The following is a 17923-nucleotide window of genomic DNA, read 5'->3' as shown; positions in this document are numbered from 1 at the left end:
GTGAGGCAGAGGCCAAAGGGTGGGGGCCATTGGGTGGGCAGGGCTACATTTGGTGTATAAGACGCACCTAAATTTTCACCTCCTTTTAGGGGGGAAAAGGTGCGTCTTACACTCCAAAAAATACGATAGCTTTTGCTACACCTAACCTAACAAGCAGAGTAGGAAACATCGTAAAATGAAAACAATAGCAAGAGTTTTCTCTTCTTCATCTTTCAGCAACATTTTTTTTTTAACAAGCTTTTACCACAACCGGAATGGATAGATTTCATGTTCTTCAATTTGTTTGGCTATCCGAGGGCAGAAATATGTTTCCACTGATAAGTGCTTTGAGTGCCCCTAGCCTATTTTAGACAGAATTATGAGATGGATGGAGCTTTGCGTTACTTCGAAACGCCAAAAACCTCAGCATCTTTCCTCAGTTTTGTGCTCAAGTTATTGTTTTTGTAGTTAAGGTGATTTGGGAGACGCGAGCTTGCGCATTCCGTTCTCCCTTTTTTCCCCCCCAAATGCCTAAAGGCAGAATTAGAATAAATTCCAACGTAACGAAATCAGAATGTAGAATGGAGATAATGCTATATGAATACTCATGTGTTATATGAAAGAAAACTCATAAATGAGATTACGGGCCTGTTTGTAAACAGGGAACAGAAGGCAAGCAACTCTAAATGCAAAGTTGAACACATGCAGGCATTTTAATAGTACATTCAACTGTACATATATACGTGCATTAATATCCATCAGGCTGGTCCCTTTTGGGGCAGGCAACGTTACACAAAGTGCAAAAGCAGGACAAAGAAATAAAGTATAAATAAATGCAGGCAATAAGGAACCCCTTCTATTTATATGATATCACTCCCTAGGCTTCTCGAAATGCAAATCATTGTTTAAAAGGTAAAGGTTCTCCTCACACACATGTGCTAGTCATTCCCGACTCTAGGGGGCGGTGCTCATCTCTGCTTCAAAGCTGAAGAGCCAGCACTGTCCGAAGACTTCTCTGTGGTCATGTGGCCGGCATGACTAAATGCCAAAGGCGCACAGAATGCTGTTATCTACTGGCAGCTCTGTGCATGCGCATACTGGGAACAGGCTCTGGCTGTCTATCTCCCTCTCTGCTTCTGACACAGAACCCTCGTCAGAGCTTTCCCCAGCCCTTAGGACTGGCCCATGTTCCTCCCCAACCTCCTCACTGTCCGATTCTGCTGACCACCGGCGGGCCACAATACCCTAGAACAGTGATGGCTAACACTTTTTGTCATCGCGTGCCAAAAGTGGGGGGGAGTGCGGGGGGTCGCTCATGTACGTGCCCACACCTATAATTCTATGCACCCCGCCCCCTGCGCATGTGTGTGCGACCCCCCACACGCTCCCTCCACTTTTGGTGTGCGATTCCAAGGTAGGCCCATTTTTTTGCTCTCCCCAGGCTCCAGAGCCTTTCTAGGAGACTTGGGAGGGCAAAAATAGCCTTCCCTACTCCTCTGGAGGCCCTCTGGAGGCCGGAAACAGCCTTTTTCTTGACTTCCAGTGGGCCCAAAAGGCTCGAAAATCAGCTGGCCAGTGTGCGCATGCACGCCGGAGCTGAGCTCGCATGCCCACCGATATGGCTCTGGCACGCGTGCCATAGGTTCGCCATCACGGCCCTAGATGAATTTGGTCCCCAATGGGATTTTCCCATGTATTTTACCATAACGGGTAAATACGGTGTGCTTGAAAAATCAAAGCCCTCCTAAGCGTACCGATGCTTTATGAATTGGTTGGTAATATCCATTTTACCCTGCAAATTTATGGAGACCTAACCTTAACCCTAGGTGGATTTGCCACCCAATGGGATTTTTCCATGTATTATACCAGGAAATGTAGATAGGGGCTCAAAAACTCAGCACTCTCTTAACCAAACTGATGCGCTGCAAATCTATTGGCAATGTCCATTTTGCTCTCAGAATTCATGGAGACCTAACCCTAACCCTAGATGCATTTGCTCTCCCACCACCACCCATGGAATTTTCCCATATATTTTACCACAAAAGGTAGATAGGGGGTGCTTGAAAAGTCAGAGCGCACCTAAGCATACCAATGTGCTACGAAATCGTTGGTGATGTCCATTTTGGTCTCTAAATTCATGGAGACCTAACCCTAACTCTAAGTGGAATTTGCATACATAGCCAATTCCTTGTTTTGCGGGGATCTTCAACATGCCCGTTTTGTCTGTGGAGAGTAGAGCAGGCTAATCCTTATTGCAGTTAGACAATTCTTCAGGTATTTGAATTTAAAAGCCTTATATTTGAATGGGGACTTGAACTCAGATGTTTCTGGTATGCATTTGGCCTCTTGACCCTCTATTCCATTGCATGAATGCATTAAAATGTTTTCTCTGTGTCAGATATCTCCTCCGAATAATAACATTCCATCTAGTGATATTTGGCAAAAGATAACAGTATTAGGTCTGTGTTGAACAGTAAGTCACTATTATTACTATATTCTGCTAGAACTTTTGGAGAAGATGATGGAGGTGAAATCTGGCTTGTATCTAAGGCAAAGGTAAAGGTAAAGGTTCCCCTTGTACATATGTGCTAGTCGTTCCCAATTCTAGGGGGTGTGCTCATCTCCGTTTCAAAGCCGAAGAGCCAGCGTGTCTGAAATTGTCTCCGTGGTCATGTGGCCGGCATGACTAAATGCCAAAGGCACACGGAACGCTGTTACCTTCCCACCAAAGGTGGTCCCTATTTTTCCACTTGCCTTTTTTACATGCTTTCGAACTGCTAGGTTGACAGAAGCTGGGGCAAGTAACGGCAGCTCACCCCGTTACGCGGCACTAAGGATTCGAACTGCTGAATTGCCGACCTTTCGATCGACAAGCTCAGCGCCTTAGTCACTGAGCCACCGCGTCACTTTTGGCTTGTATCTATAGCTCCTTAAATGTTGTCCCACCAGCCATTATCATACAACAGGAGATTGTACAGATGTTTAGCTAGCTTTGTGTGAATTTTCCCAGGATGCTGCTAGAACTATGATGAAGCAAACATCTCTTTGTACCACAAGAGCCATGGATAGAGAGAGGGAGGGAGGGAGGGAGGGAGGGAGAGAGAGAGAGAGAGAGAGAGAGAGAGAGAGAGAGAGAGAGAGAGAGAGAGAGGGAGAGGGAGAGAGAGACTGGAGATGGAGATGGAGATAGATTAAGATTGGCTCATTCCATTCTTTTTTTTTTTTTTTGCTCTTCCTTATGTTTCGAACTATATCTTTCTTCTAGCCATTCTCTTTAGAAATCAGGTCTAGAATTAAGTCAGCAGCACAATTTTCTCCTGTTGTGAGCCCTTTGGTGTGATAATTGCAAAAAAAAGACAATTATCTTGTAGTACTAATCACCTTGTTTTTCAAAGGTGGGAACGTAGAAATTATATATAGTAATTAATTGTTAATTACGAAATGAACATAATGCAACTCTTTATTATGACTGGCATTCTGTGTAGACGCACTGAATGAAAATAGAGAGCTGTTTAAATTTTTAGAGTGAAAACATAATAAAAGTACCACTGCAATTTAGTCGGCTTGCTGCAGCTGTCTAACCTGTAACAAGCTTTTTCTCCGGAAAAAGAGGCAGTTTTGTGAAAATGTGTGCCTAATGAATTCCTCACTGTTCTTTTTTTGCATGCACTAATACACACACTGTATTCTTAATCAAACAAGTCCTCTTTGCTAGATTAAACTGTTATGGATATGTGCAATTAAAGTATCTCTTTTTATAGTTCTTGGACTTGCTTGTTTATGAATATTTCTGTTTTTAATTTTAAACATCTTTTAACAATTTACTAAATCCTAAACACTTGGTGGGTTGTGTGAAATGCTTCAGCTTATTTATTGTACTTTTCGTTTTTGTTTTTGTTTCTATTCATTGCTCTCACTTCTCTCCGCTGATCACTGCATGCAGATAATTGGAAGCAAAGTTCCGGTGAGTATATCAGTTGTCTGTCTTAACTTCAAATGCATGATATAACACCAGTAAAAATAAATCATTTGCCAGTATTATACCTTATATTGACTATTTGCATGTCTCTCTAATCTGCTGTAGTAGATTCATCTTCAATATAATTCTGGCCTAAAAATTTGGGATAATATGAAATCGAATTTAAGTATTTTTATCCCAATTTTCCTGTGACTAATCTGTGGTCTCTTAAATACAAATGAAGCCTTGAGAGGGGATAATTGAGAATGGGATGAATTGAGAATGTCACGATTAATAACAAAATCAGTTCCATTCTTAAACTGACTGATTGATCACTAACAAGTTCCAATTATTTTGCTATTTATGGTGTGCTGATATACATATTGTAGGGGAATCCAAAATTATTAGATTTAATAGCTGTAAGGTAAAGTATGCAGTCTTGATTTAGATCCCAAATTTTGGTAAGGAACCCTGTGCCATGCATGGGTGCATTTCATAGCAATTGTGTGTTTTTAGCCTTTGATCCTGAGACTTTAGGTGGGACCGGAAAAGTAACTTATTGTTAAGCACAGAGAATCAGGAGCATTTATAGCATAGAAGATGTAGTTAATCTGATACATAAGAATCTAATCAACTAAAGTTCAATACTAACTAAAATCAATTGATGCCGGATTAGGATCAATGGAATTCAGGAAAATTTGGACTTGGAATGCTTGTGGGAACGCAATGATTCTAAGCTGATGATGTGTTTTACTCCGCCCCGCCCCCCCAAGCTCTGTCTGTTTTTCTCTTATATAAAGTAACTCTGGGTGGCATACACACAATCAGAAATTTAAAATATGTTGCAAATCCATTAGAACAGAGCTGTCAAACTCAAGGCTGGCCTGCAGAGTGCTTAGATCTGGCCCACTGGGCTGCCCTGGAAACAGCGAAGGACTGTCCCTTGGTGCCTCTGCCGGCTCCGTTTTTGCTGGCAGAGGGCTGCAGGACGTCGAGCTGGCCATGCCCACCCTGGCCATGCCTACTCGCCCCCCCTCCCCACGAGGTCAGACACAACCCTGATGCGGCCCTCAGTGAAATCGAGTTTGACACCCCTGCATTAGAACAGGAATAGATAAAAGAAGACCATGAAAGGGAATATGTAACATACAACCTCAATTGACCCCAAAATTTAGGTTGCTGAGCAAGTCAGTTATTAAGTTAGTTTGCCCCATTTATTTTGCCACAGTTGTTAAGCGAATCCTGTGGTCATTAAGGAATCTGGCTTTCCTCTTTGACTCTGCTTGTCAGAAGCCAGCTAGGAAAGTTAAAAATGGTGATCATGTGATCCCGGAGCTGTGCAACTGTCATAAGTACATGCCAGTTGCCAACTCTTCAGATTTTGATCACACGACCACAGGAATGCTGCAATGGTCACAAGTGTGAAAAACCATCATAAGTCACTTTTCCCACTGCTATTTGCAGCTTCAAACGATCACTAAACAAATTGTAAATCAAGGACTACCTGTAGTGAAACTGATTAGAACTGATTATTGTGGTAGCAACAGGCTTGGCACTTACCGACTTTGGATTTGCTTGCTGCAAATAAATTTTGTCCAGCATCCAAGTTACAACAGAGGAGTGGTGTGATGGCTTAGTGGTTGAGCTCTCGTCTCACAATCAAAAGGCTGTGAGTTCGATCCTAGGTGGAGGCAGATATTTTTCTCTCTCTGGGCACACTGAGAATATTTGCTGAACAAAACTCTGCACTGGTGACAGGAAGGGCATCTGGCCATTGAAAACATTCTTCTAGCTCCATTTAGCTGTTTAGACTCCACCCTGCAAAGGATTATGGGATCGTTAAAAGAAGATGATCCAAGTTACAACTTCAGATGCTGCCATATGAAAGGTTGGGGCCTGGAAAATTACATTCTCAGTCCTAGCTTCTTCTTTGGATCAATCCTGAGGTCCGCTGACACTCTTTTAGCTTTCAGAAAACGCTTTCAGATAGTTTTAAGAGTTTTCAGTTGTTTAAGAAGGATTTAATCAGATCGGAATAAGTTATATCTTTTACCTTATTAATGCTTTTGATTGGTGTACTGGTGTTCTCATTTTTATTGTAAATCTCTTAAAAGCACTTTAATGGAATATTAATGTGGATTAATAAATAAAATAAATTAGAGTATTAAGCCCCTGAATGAAAGCAGTTCCCGCAATTGCAAGAAATAGCCTGCAAATTAAAATGCCAAAGTGACGGTTGGATTGTAGTGACTAATGAATTATTATTTTTTTCCTGATTTTGCAGTATCCCAAAAAGCTAGTTTGGGAGTCAATGCAAGGCTAAGAATAGGAAATACATATCAGAGGCATCATCACAAGATTTCAGACTGAACATTAATTTTTAAGAAAACTGTTTGCTTATAGACATCTGCACTTGCTTCTCCTGAGTCCCCAACAGGTTTAAGTAGGATAAATTGGAATATTGCCATGGATAAAGAGACAAAAGAATAGGCTGGCATGTTTATTCAGTTGTGAGTATTGAGCTAAAGCAAAGCCATCTCTGGCTATTATAAATACTTTCAGAATAAAAGAGTTGGAAGGGACTTTGGAGGTCTTCTAATACAACTCCCGGTTGAAGCAGGAAACCCTATACCGTTTCAGGCAAAATATTGTCCAATCTCTTCTTAAAAACCTCCAGTGATGGAGCACCCACAGCTCCTGTAAGAAAGCCATTCCATTAATTAATTAATTAATTAATTAATTGGATGCTCCACTTTTTATCTAACAGCACAGGGATAGATAATCTTCGGCTACTTACTGGCTTCCACGCTATGTTCTTTAAGTTTCTTCTCTTTCTGTTTTTTAAAAAGTAGGAATAGAACAGAAGGCTTATGGACAAGGGGTAGGTTCTACTTACCTTTACTACCAGTTCGCAACGGGATCACTTCGCTCGCTTGCGCGCCAAGCTTCCGCGCATGCACAGATCGCCTATGATGACATCCAGGGTGGTGGGCGGAGCCTCCTGCCGGGGGCAACCCACCACTGTTATGGACCCATTTCTCCCAGTTTCCAAAATAGGACGGAGGGAGAGAAGAAAGGAAGGAAAGAAGGAAGATTTAGGCAGGGAGGGAAGGAAGAGAGGGAGGAACGAAGGAAGGAAGGAAAGGAAGGAAGGAAGAAATAAAGATTTAAGCAGGGAGGGAAGGAAGGAAAGAAGGAAGGAAGAATGGAAGAAGGAAGGTGGAAGGAAGGAAGATTTAGGCAGGGAGGGAGGGAAGAGAGGGAAGAAGGAAGGAAGGAAGGAAGGAAGGAAGGAATAAATAAATAAAGATTTAGGCAGGGAGAGAAGGAGGGAAGGAAGGAAGAAGAAAGGAAGAAGGAAGGTAGAAGGAAGGGAGGAACAATGAATGGAAGGAAGGAAGATTTAGGCAGAGAGAGAGGGAAGAGAGGGAGGAATGAAGGAAGGAAGGAAAGAAGGAAGGAAGAAAGAAATAAAGATTTAGGCAGGGAGGGAGGGAAGGAAGGAAGAATGGAAGAAGGAAGGAAGAAGGGAGGTGGAAGGAAGGGAGGAACAATGGAAGGAAGGAAGGAAGATTTAGGGAAAGACGGAAGGAAGGAAGGAAGGAAAGGAAGGAAGGAAGGAAGGAAGGATACTTTTGAAGCCTAATTTGGAATAGCAGTGGAAGTTAGAAACTACATCCCACATCATGTTTGAAAGTATAATTTATCACGAACAAGGACTGAATGCAGAGGAGGAAAAATAAATCAGTTGATTATAAAGCTTCTTAATTGCTGTTAGTTGCAATATTATTTTTTCACTGATATGAATTATTTAGGGCCTGTTAATTTATTGCCTCTCTTGAGTTTGAAAAGTTGGACATATTACAGTGAAAGTTAACTAATTTAAATTGGAGAAAAAAACATATCTTGGCACAATTCTCACAGTGAAATCAGTGGCCTAGGTTATTCTTAGCTTAGACTAAATTAAATTAAAATTTAGATTTATATTATATATCTTCCAGAGGTTAATCATGGTATGGACCACCTTCCAATTTCATATTATTATTATTTTTTTCTATTCTTCATGAGACGGTACATTAATTCTGGCGAAACATGGGTGGTTGGCTTTGTGGTACTCATATCTTGCTTGGGGCTTCTTTTAAGCATCTGATTGGTAATGGAAGATGTAAAATGATGGACTGCATTTATCTCTGCACCGTGGCTCTTAATGTTCTTACAAAATCTGTGTGAGTCATCAGATTCTTGATAACATCTCAGTTTCAATTTATAGCCTGATTCATATTTCTTGGGTGGCACAGTTGACAAATGATCAAAGGATTCCTCCTTAAAATTCATCCTTGAGATGGATAGGGTGAAATTCTTATTTTTCTGTTTTCTTTTTCTTTTTTGTTCCCCTCGGGCTATGTTATATTTTACCAGCACTGATAACTTTATATTATTTTAAGCCACTTGGTTAAGTGCTGTCTGAAGGTTATTTTTTATATTGTAGGAAAGATGAGTTAAATTAACATAACACCTATTGCTGCACTTTTATAAGTTCATTTATAGTCCCCAAGTCCTCAGAAGTTATTATAAATGGAATTTAGTGGCGCACAACACAAGAAGTCCGAAGCATTTATTTTAATAACTTGAATTGGAGAAGTTGGACATTTTAATAATAGTGAAGGTAGTTCAATGGAGCGATCAGAGTAATTTTGCAATGTAGCTCTTTACAGTAGTGGCCAAAATTGTGGAAACCTTTTAGGAAAAAGTGTATTTTGGAGGTTTGATGGCCAATAACAACACTTTTTTGGGGGAGTTTCAAGATAATCCTATTCCACTGCTGGAATGGCCTGGGAATAGCCCAGACTTTAACCCAATTGAAAATCTATGGAGCCATCTAAAGAAACTTGTTAGTCAGAAGCGACCCGGCAATAAAACCCAGTTAATAGAAGCAATCATTCAGTCTTGGTTTCACATTAGAACAGCTGCAGAACTAAAAGCCTTGGTTCACTCCATGGGAAGATGTTGTAAGGCCGTAATTCATGCTAAAGGTTACCCAACTAAGTATTAACTGACATGGTGATAATTTTGGTATATCTCGTTTTTTCTATGGTGATCATTTTTGTATATCTCGTTTTTTCTACGTGTTTCACTTTTCTTCTTTATACTGTAACTGCTATTCTAATAGCAAATCCTTCATAAAAGCTATTGCATTGCATTCTTGATTAAATTTATATTTCCATTGATATATAATTTTATGGTACTACTCCCCCCAAAAAAGTGGTGTTATTAGCTAGTTTTAGAAAATACACTTTTCCCAAAAGGTTTCCACAATTTGGGCCACTACTGTAATTGGTTCAGGGTTTTTTGTATGTGCGAATCCATGTTAGGAAGAACTTAAGAGATGTAATGTACCCTAAATGAAATATTGTGCAGTGATATAAATATATATTTTTTTCTTCCTGTGTAAAATAAGTACCGCTCTTAGCATTTTTGTACATTTCATTAGAGATAAGCAGCTAAGTAATAAAATTGGAGGTTGAATCGTTTCTCAGATTCCTTACATCTGAATCCTACATTAAAGAAACAGGTTCAAGCTTTAGCATTTTATATTAGCATGTCTATAGCAAAAGAAGATGAACGGGAGTTATAATGATAGGTAGGCTGCAAGCAAAAATAACATTGTGAGACCGTAATCCTGTTAAGAATTATCCACTTTGAACTGTGGCTAGCGGCTGGGAATATGCAGGTGAAAAGCTTTGAAAATGGATTTTGTAAACCCCCCCCTTTTCCTCCCCAAAACTATCAATTTTGAAAGAATTGAAATGCTTGAATTACCACTATGTATTTAAAAATGGCATAATAATTGCAAAGGTGGCAGTGGTTTGCTGCAAAATGTTGTTTCCTTGTGAGTTTTTTTTACTATTTTGTTTCCCCTGGGAGTTGAGTTGCCTGTCTGACTTCAGGAAGTTTATTTTCGGGGACTGCCTCTGACAATTTAGTGGTTTATATATGTATTTCACAAGGTTGCTTAAATTCAGCACGGGGAAATCTTCGTTCCGAAACAAAAATCTCTTTTAGTTGTTCACAAGAATGACACCAACATATTTTTAAATCATGAAGACTTTTAAGTGTTAAATCCCAAGCAATGTAGAAATGACCAAATACAGGGCATTTCCAAGAAAATGCAGCATAATTTAGAATAAATATTGGTTTATCTCTCTGTGTGTATCCGAATTATCTGGAATTAAAAACCTTTATACTATTGGAATTTATCCTGACGTATTTGTACAAGGTGGACGACACGGAAAAATCCTCACCTAGGGATAACCTGAGATTTAAGTTTGGTTTGTGTTTTGCCCTTGGATGTAGGAGAGACCAAGATGGCATGCAAATTTGAATGCACCATTATTTCTGCTTGGGCAGCAAACTATATCTCATTTCCATTGTTGCCACTTTTGTACGGTGGCATTCTGCAACGTTCCCTAAATATTTATTTGAAACAAAATCATCCTTTTGGAATAATGGTGTCTGTGTCCTTCAGGAGTAGAACTAAAAGCATCCTCAAATTAAGATCAGTAACTGATGACTAAGGAGACACATTCATACAGTTTTCTTGACAACGGTATGGTATTGATCTGTCATTTCTACTTAAAAGGCTGTGTTTTGAGTACGAGCTACAGACCTCCTGTTTCATAACTGTCTCCCATCCTCATAATAACAAAGTGTGACCTTGCTTATCTTCTGCATTCAGGCAAGGTTGGCCAAGTACTGTTGGCTGATAAAAGATGTTCTTAATAGAATCAAAACACAATCACCGAAACAAGAGCTTGAGGCGCATTTATGAAGATTCTCTGCCATCCAGTTCATGCTTATCCCAAAGGTTTTTCGAGAGGCAACTGAACTTTCTTGTTTTTTCTTGAAGATGTTTCGCTTCTCATCCAAGAAGCTTCCAATTCTTCTAGATGAACTGAAGACGTTTCTTGGATGAGAAACAAAACATCTTCAAGGAAAAACAAGAAAGCTCAATTGGCTCTTGAAATCTTTGGGACAAGAATAGAAGAACAGAACAGAACAGAACAGAACCAGAGTTGGAAGGGACCTTGGAGGTCTTCTAATCCAATCCCCTGCTTAGGCAGGAAACCCTACACCACTTCAGACAAATGGTTATCCAACATCTTCTTAAAACTTCCATTGTTGGAGCATTCACAACTTCTGGAGGCAAGTTGTTTGAAGAGTTTGAGGCAGTGATCAAACAGAAGCCCTACTTATCTGTAAGAAAAGAAAGTTTTGCAGAATTGTGGCAATACACTACTCCCATAAATTCAAGGAGTTGCAGAGACTTGTGTGATAATTGGAGCTTCTCAATTTCTTCATTACCTTTCTACAATCTGTTAAGTTTTAATACTCTTAATGGTTGATACAGTTGTGAGAATCAAAATACCCTCATCTAGCACGTCTTAAATGTTGAAAGATGCACAAAAAGGATTAGTGAACTTGAGGTGGTCCCTGATATAATTAACTATCAAGACATATACAAATCCTATTAGGGATGCTGTGGGTGAAAAAAAAATATCTGACTTGACTTCATTAAATACAGGCAGAGACACTGTCAAGCTAAGGAGCTTTAGGAATTGTCTATTAATAATAACCACTGTTCTGAAATAAGCCAATCTGCAATTTACCAGAGCTGAGCTATGATGTAGTCTTCTTGTAAAGAGATGTTTGCTCATCTGTCAAAGTTGGGAGAATCCGTATGATGCATACCTGGTTGGTTGATACTGCAGTAGAAGAAAAATGTTGAGTTATGTAGTTCCATTGCTACCAGCTTGGTAGGAAGGTGACATCTGTCAGACATGGCTTTGTTACAAAATAGACAAGACATCATGCATTCAATATTTGAAACTGGTTAGGAGAACTTTTGAGTCAGCAGGCATAAACTACAGTAGTGGCCAAAATTGTGGAAACCTTTTGGGAAAAGTGTATTTTTGAGGTTTGATGGTTAATAACACCACTTTTTTTTTTGGAGTTTCAAGATAATCCTATTCCACTGTTGGAATGGCCTGGGAATAGCCCAAACCTTAACCCAATTGAAAATTTATGGAGCCGACTAAAGAAACTTGTTAGTCAGAAGCGACCCAGCGACCCATAAAAAGCAATAAAACCATAAATGACGTTTGGATGGCTTACAGTGTTAAAGATGTTATCTCCAAGAAGTTAGAAAGGAGGAGATATAAAAAGAGGAAATGTTAATGTGGAACGTTGTTAATGAAGATGATGTTAAGTATTATTGTTATTATATTATATTATTAATATTATTGTGATGAAAAGTACAACAAATACGTGGATTATGATTGTTTAAAAACAACTGTACCCAAATCACACGCTGTTTGATAGAAATTGAATGTTATGTAAAATAAAACAAATAAAACATGAAAAAAAAAGATTTTTATCTCCTGTTAGTTACTTATTACCGTGTTTCCCCCAAAATAAAACCTGTCTTATATTTTTTTGAACCCTGATTTAAGCTCTTGGCCTGATTGCCATGCACTCAAAAGCCCGATTGGTCTTATTATCAGGGGATATCTTATTTTGGGGAAAACAGGGTAGTTACTCTAATAAGAATATTAGGATTACACAAAGTGGTAGATTTGGATATCGCTACACATAACAGCACAAATGCATGGATGTTTTACGTTGTTTTCCTTAACTGGGCTTGGAAGTTAGGTTGCGGCTCTCTAGAGGTTCCTGGACAGTGACCGGAAAATGCTGAGTTGGCCATTACTATTGACACGTGAAATACTCGCTTTCTTCTCCAGCGCTAATGAGTAGCGCCTTTTGACTTTTGTGCTCCATAATTGGCTTTGTGCATTTGCATTATGCAGACCCTTTTGATCAATGGAGATATAAAAAAAAAATGCGAAGTGGTCTAGAGGTTAAAACTGTTCCTCTCGCCCTCCCTGAATCGAATGGGTTTGAACTCTAGTTGTATATGCGATGATGTGGTTGTAAATGGAGAATCAACATTATGAAGGATGTTTGCCTTCTGATACAGCTTACAAGGTAATAGGTAGTAAGGTTGAAAGGGCGTACGTGTGTTCATTGAAGCTAGCTATGGCGAGGCAGACATGTTAGACTGCCTTAATTTCTTTCCCTGTGTACAGTTGAGCTCTGTCCCTTTCCATCATAAAAGTCCTGTAGTAAATTACAGTATTATAGGCTTAAAAGGGTGGAAAAAATCCAGATCTGATAAGAATGACTGGAAATAGGCAATCTGAAGCTACCCCAATATTATAGCTACCATATTTTTCAGAGTATAAGACGCACCTTTTCCCCCCCAAAAGTGGGTGAAAATTTAGGTGCATCTTATAGACCGAATATGGGCGTTCTTGCCCTCACAAACCCTCCGTGCGTTGCATTTTCGCCCTCCCAGGCTCCCAGAACAAGGGTGAAATACTACTGGTTCGCTCCAGTTCGTGTGAACTGGTAGTGATAAAAAACTGGTTCGGGCAAACAGGTAGTAAAAAAAACCTACCGGTTCAGTTGAAAGCAGGAAATCCTGCTTTCTAGCGAAGCTAAATCACGCGGTGTGATGGAGGGGGCCTCGATGGACCGTAACCTTATCTCTTACAATCTACTAGAACAAATGAGCCTCACGAGCAGTTTACACTAAACTGTTTTTATTTACATAAAATAAAACAAGGTCTATTCAAAAAGAATATTAGGTGTCATTCTCTTTCTTAAGTGTCCTGTCAGCTCCGAAGAGCCGAAGAACCTAAAATGTCTGCTGGCAAGCATCTCCTTTTATACTGTCACAGTGGCAGTTAGGGGAGGGCAAAGAAAAGCCTGGGAGATTCAAAGCCAGGAGCTGCTCTCTGATTGGCTTATTTAATTGTCTAAGCCAAAAGCCATTAATAGGCACAGCAACTGTGAGGGAATTTTTTCTCTCACACACGGCACAGCTGATCCCCCCCCTCGCTGTTCTACTTACCTTCCGAAGCCTCCTTTCACTGCACATGCACAGTAGCGGCCAACGAACCAGTAGCAAACCGGTTCAGATTTCACCACTGCCCTAGAAGCACTCTGCAGAGCTCCTCACGGCCCATTTTTGCTGAAAACGGCCCCGTTTTTGGGCTCCCAAACCCTCCGCCCATCACGTTTTTGCCCTTCCCGGCCCCCAGAAGCACTCTGCAGGCCAAAAATGGGTACATTTTTCATGAAAACGGGCCTTGCGGAGCACTGCAGAGTGCTTCTGGGGGCCGGGGAGGGCAAAAATTTGATGCACAGAGGCCAAAAACTATTTTAGATGCGTCTTATAGTCTGAAATATACAATAATAGATATCTAATGTTCTGATATTAGTTTGGCAGGCTGTGGCATCTTCCATTAAATTAAACCTGGCATATTTTCTTATTGTGGTATAACCTTTGTTGTTGGTCACAATTTTAAAGCAAGCTCAGAGCAGCCACAGAAGAGAAATGAACAAATAAGCAGCTCAGAAGTTTCATTTTTCACATGTAAATTTGGCAGCCCTCTATGTTTATTTAAAGTAAACATTATTGGGAAAGCTGCTGTATATATATATATATATATATATATATAGATAGATAGATAGATAGATAGATAGATAGATAGATATAGATATAGATATAGATATAGATATAGATATAGATATAGATATATAGATATATAGATATATAGATATAGATATAGATATATAGATATAGATATAGATATAGATATAGATATAGATATAGATATTAGGGATCTTAAAATAGTTTTGCGCTAAAACATGAACATCTGTTTAAATATTTTTTGGCAGTCTATGTACAGAATATTTTGCATTTCTTAGTACATGTGTAAACACACACCATAATTTCCAGCAGGGTATGTACTAAAATCTAGGGCTTCAAATTCTCCTGCCAGATTAGGAGAAAAGCTATAGTGGGGAAATTTACTACTGAGAATCTAGAATAGAATAAAATAGAATAGAATAGAATAGAGTAGAGTAGAGTAGAGTAGAGTAGAGTAGAGTAGAGTAGAGTAGAGTAGAGTAGAGTAGAATAGGTTGGAATAGAATAGGTTGAAATAGAATAGAATAGAATAGAATAGAATAGAAATAGAATAGAATAGAATAGAATAGAATAGAATAGAATAGAATAGGAATAGTTGGAAGGGACCTTGGAGGCCTTCTAGTCCAACCCCCTTCTTAGGCAGGAAAGCCTACACCACTTCAGACAAACGGTTATCCAACATCTTCTTAAAAACTTCCAGTGTTGGAGCATTTACAACTTCTGGAGGCAAGTCGTTCCACTGATTAATTGTTCTAACTGTCAGGAAATTTCTCCTTAGTTCTAGGTTGCTTCTCTCCTCTAGTTTGTCAATAGTTTGATTCCCTCTTCTTTATGGAAGCCCCTGAGATATTGGAACACTGCTATCATGTCTCCCCTAGACCTTCTTTTCATTAAACTAGACATACCCAGTTCCTGCAACCGTTCTTCATATGTTTTAGCCTCCAGTCCCCTAATCATCTTTGTTGCTCTTCTCTGCACTCTTTCTAGAGTCTCCACATCTTTTTTACATCGTGGCGACCAAAACTGAATGCAGTATTCCAAGTGTGGCCTTACCAAGGCATTATAAAGTGGTATTAACTTTATAATTTCTCCTCCAACGGGTTATTTTTTTCTCAACTTAAACAAATAAACAAAATCTTAAGTTGGTGGCATTCAAATGATGGTATCCAGAGGGCTTTTCAAGAAGTATATTGAGAAAGTCTTTGGATTCAAAGCACCTCCTAACCATCTGGAATAGATTCATTATTATTATTTGCAATGGCATGGGACTCAAGAGCTGCTTTAAGATGGAAAAGTAAGTTAGATTCTTCTCGGTGGGCAAAAATTGAGAATTTTTTGAAGTTCCAAAGACTGAGTGTTTCAGGAAATGGGTTAGGGGTTTCTAATTATATATAAAAATTAATATCAGCTAACGTTTCTGAGTATGGATGCCCTTTTCAGTGGTAATTCAAATGCAATAGTTTTAACATTAGGGAAGAAATAAATCTGTAATGCCTCTAGAATTAACATTTTAGAGATACCCAAATCAGTATCCGCTATTTTTTGTTTATTGTTGAGAAAAGGGACAACTGAAGTGCTGATATTTGTTTTCTCATGTTTAATAAAGCATTACTTGTGCAGTGGTCAGCATTCTAGACTAATCTTCATAAGTATGACTATGTAATGGATGCATGGATAATCTTGAGGATCAGGGAGAGGAGATGTTGCCTATGAAATAACAGAATAACAGAGTTGGAAGGGAGCTTGGAAGTCTTCTGGTCTAACCCCCTGCTTAGGCAGAAAACCCTACACCACTTCAGACAGGTGGCCGTCCAGTCTCTTCTTAAAAATCTTCTTCGCACCCACAACTTCTGAAGGCAAGTTGTTCCACTGGTTAATTATTCTCACTGTCGGGAAATTTCATCTTAGTTCTAGGTTGTTTCTCTCCTCGATTAGTTGCCATCCATTGTTTCTTGTCTTGCTTTCTGGTGCATTGGAAAATAGGTTCTTTGTGGCAGTCCCTCAAATGTTGGAACAGTGCTATCATGTCTACCCTAACCCTTCAAGATATTGGTTATCCAATATCTTCTTAAAAACTTTCTGTGTTGGAATAATAATAATCAAAGAAGAGAGGGTGGAATCCCCAGTTGGTTTATAGTCAAAGGGAAAAAGAACTTCCCTTAACAGGTATAGCAATTAAAAATATTGTATAGCTGGCAGGAAGTTTGTACTCTCAAACTTGTAAGAGTCTATTAATGTAACCTTACAATAAAGTAGATTTAGTTCATCTGATTTTGTTTCCTCCTATCTCGTTTACTAGGGAAGGTTTACTCTCTTTGTGTATATGCATGTGTATAACATAGTTGTTTTTTTTAAATAATAATAATAATATGCTCATTCTCCTCGCCTATATACAACACTTAATAGAACACATTAACAGAATATAGAAGACGCATAGAATTTAAGGCACCCATTTTAACTGCGTAGCTCTGTAGGGATTTAAAACCAAGGATTTAAGACTTTTTTTTTGGGGGGGGGGGAAACCTATCTTCTTAAAACCAAATTCCCAAGAGAATTATGACTGTCATTAGAATTACATGGTTAAATTGATTCAGTCCTAACTTTTATCTCAGCTAAAGTTGGGTGAGAGGATAAGTCTGTAAAGAAAATGAAGGGATAGGAACTGTACAATCCAATAACCTAATCCTGAGCCTGGTTAAGAATGTAATTATATCTGCAGAGTTATGTAGTTTTAGGTTCGTTGGGCAATGTAGAGAACTTACTAAGAAGTGGAGCCTGGAGACCGGAAGAAATAACTTGATTTTTTTTGATTGCGTGCCTCAATTAACTCTTGTTCCCCAAAATAAGTTTATCCCTTGATTTTCTTTTTTTTTTTTTCCCCGTTTAGGGTGGTCTGAAAAACAGCAAACACGAGTGCACGTTGTCATCGCAGGAATATGTCCACGAACTACGATCGGGTATCTCAGAAGAAAAACTTCTCAACTGCTTAGAATCGCTGAGGGTGTCTCTGACAAGCAATCCAGTAAGGTAGGTTTGGGAAATTGTTACTCAGAAGCGTCGCAAAGTAGGAATTTGTAAAATATCGTTTGCCAAGTTGAAACGAAATGTAGAATTTAGACCAATCACATCAAAAAAGCCACATATTCAGTGGGTGGTGGTTTTTTTTTTTTTTTCTTTTTTTGGTTTTCTATTATCTTATTTATTTAGTTCTCTGCCAGGGTGGTGCAGTGGCCTAGAGGTTGTTGTGGCCCGTCAGCAGCCTGTGCAGATTGTAGCTGATTCCGATAACGAGGAGGCTGGTGTGGTGTTGCGCCAGCAGCCTGTGCAGCTGGCACCTGAGAGACAATGAGGAGGCTGGAGAAAATGTGGTGCCAGAGGCGGGGATTCAGCCAGGGCCTTCAGAACCTCCAGAAGCTCCCTTAAGTGAAGAG

General features: G+C 39.4%; 1 protein-coding gene across 5 annotated transcripts in view; it reads left to right on the top strand.

Moving 5' to 3' along the window:
- The window catches only part of DIAPH2 (diaphanous related formin 2), a 352831-nt gene that overhangs the window by 46068 nt on the left and 288840 nt on the right, over positions 1-17923 (top strand). For 4 of the 5 annotated variants that reach the window (XM_070952070.1, XM_070952072.1, XM_070952071.1 and 1 more), the window contains 2 exons: positions 3923-3943; positions 17380-17519. In XM_070952070.1, the coding sequence (XP_070808171.1) occupies positions 3923-3943; positions 17380-17519 (161 nt within the window). The remainder of the gene's footprint in view (positions 1-3922; positions 3944-17379; positions 17520-17923) is intronic. The other variant, XM_070952069.1, reaches the window with a different exon arrangement.

The sequence above is a fragment of the Pituophis catenifer genome, unplaced genomic scaffold (assembly GCF_029215685.1).
Source record: "Pituophis catenifer annectens isolate HBS135680 unplaced genomic scaffold, rPitCat1.0.hap2 SCAF_11, whole genome shotgun sequence".
Classification (NCBI taxonomy): Eukaryota; Metazoa; Chordata; class Lepidosauria; order Squamata; family Colubridae; genus Pituophis; species Pituophis catenifer.
This window is presented reverse-complemented; position numbering and strand designations above follow the sequence as displayed.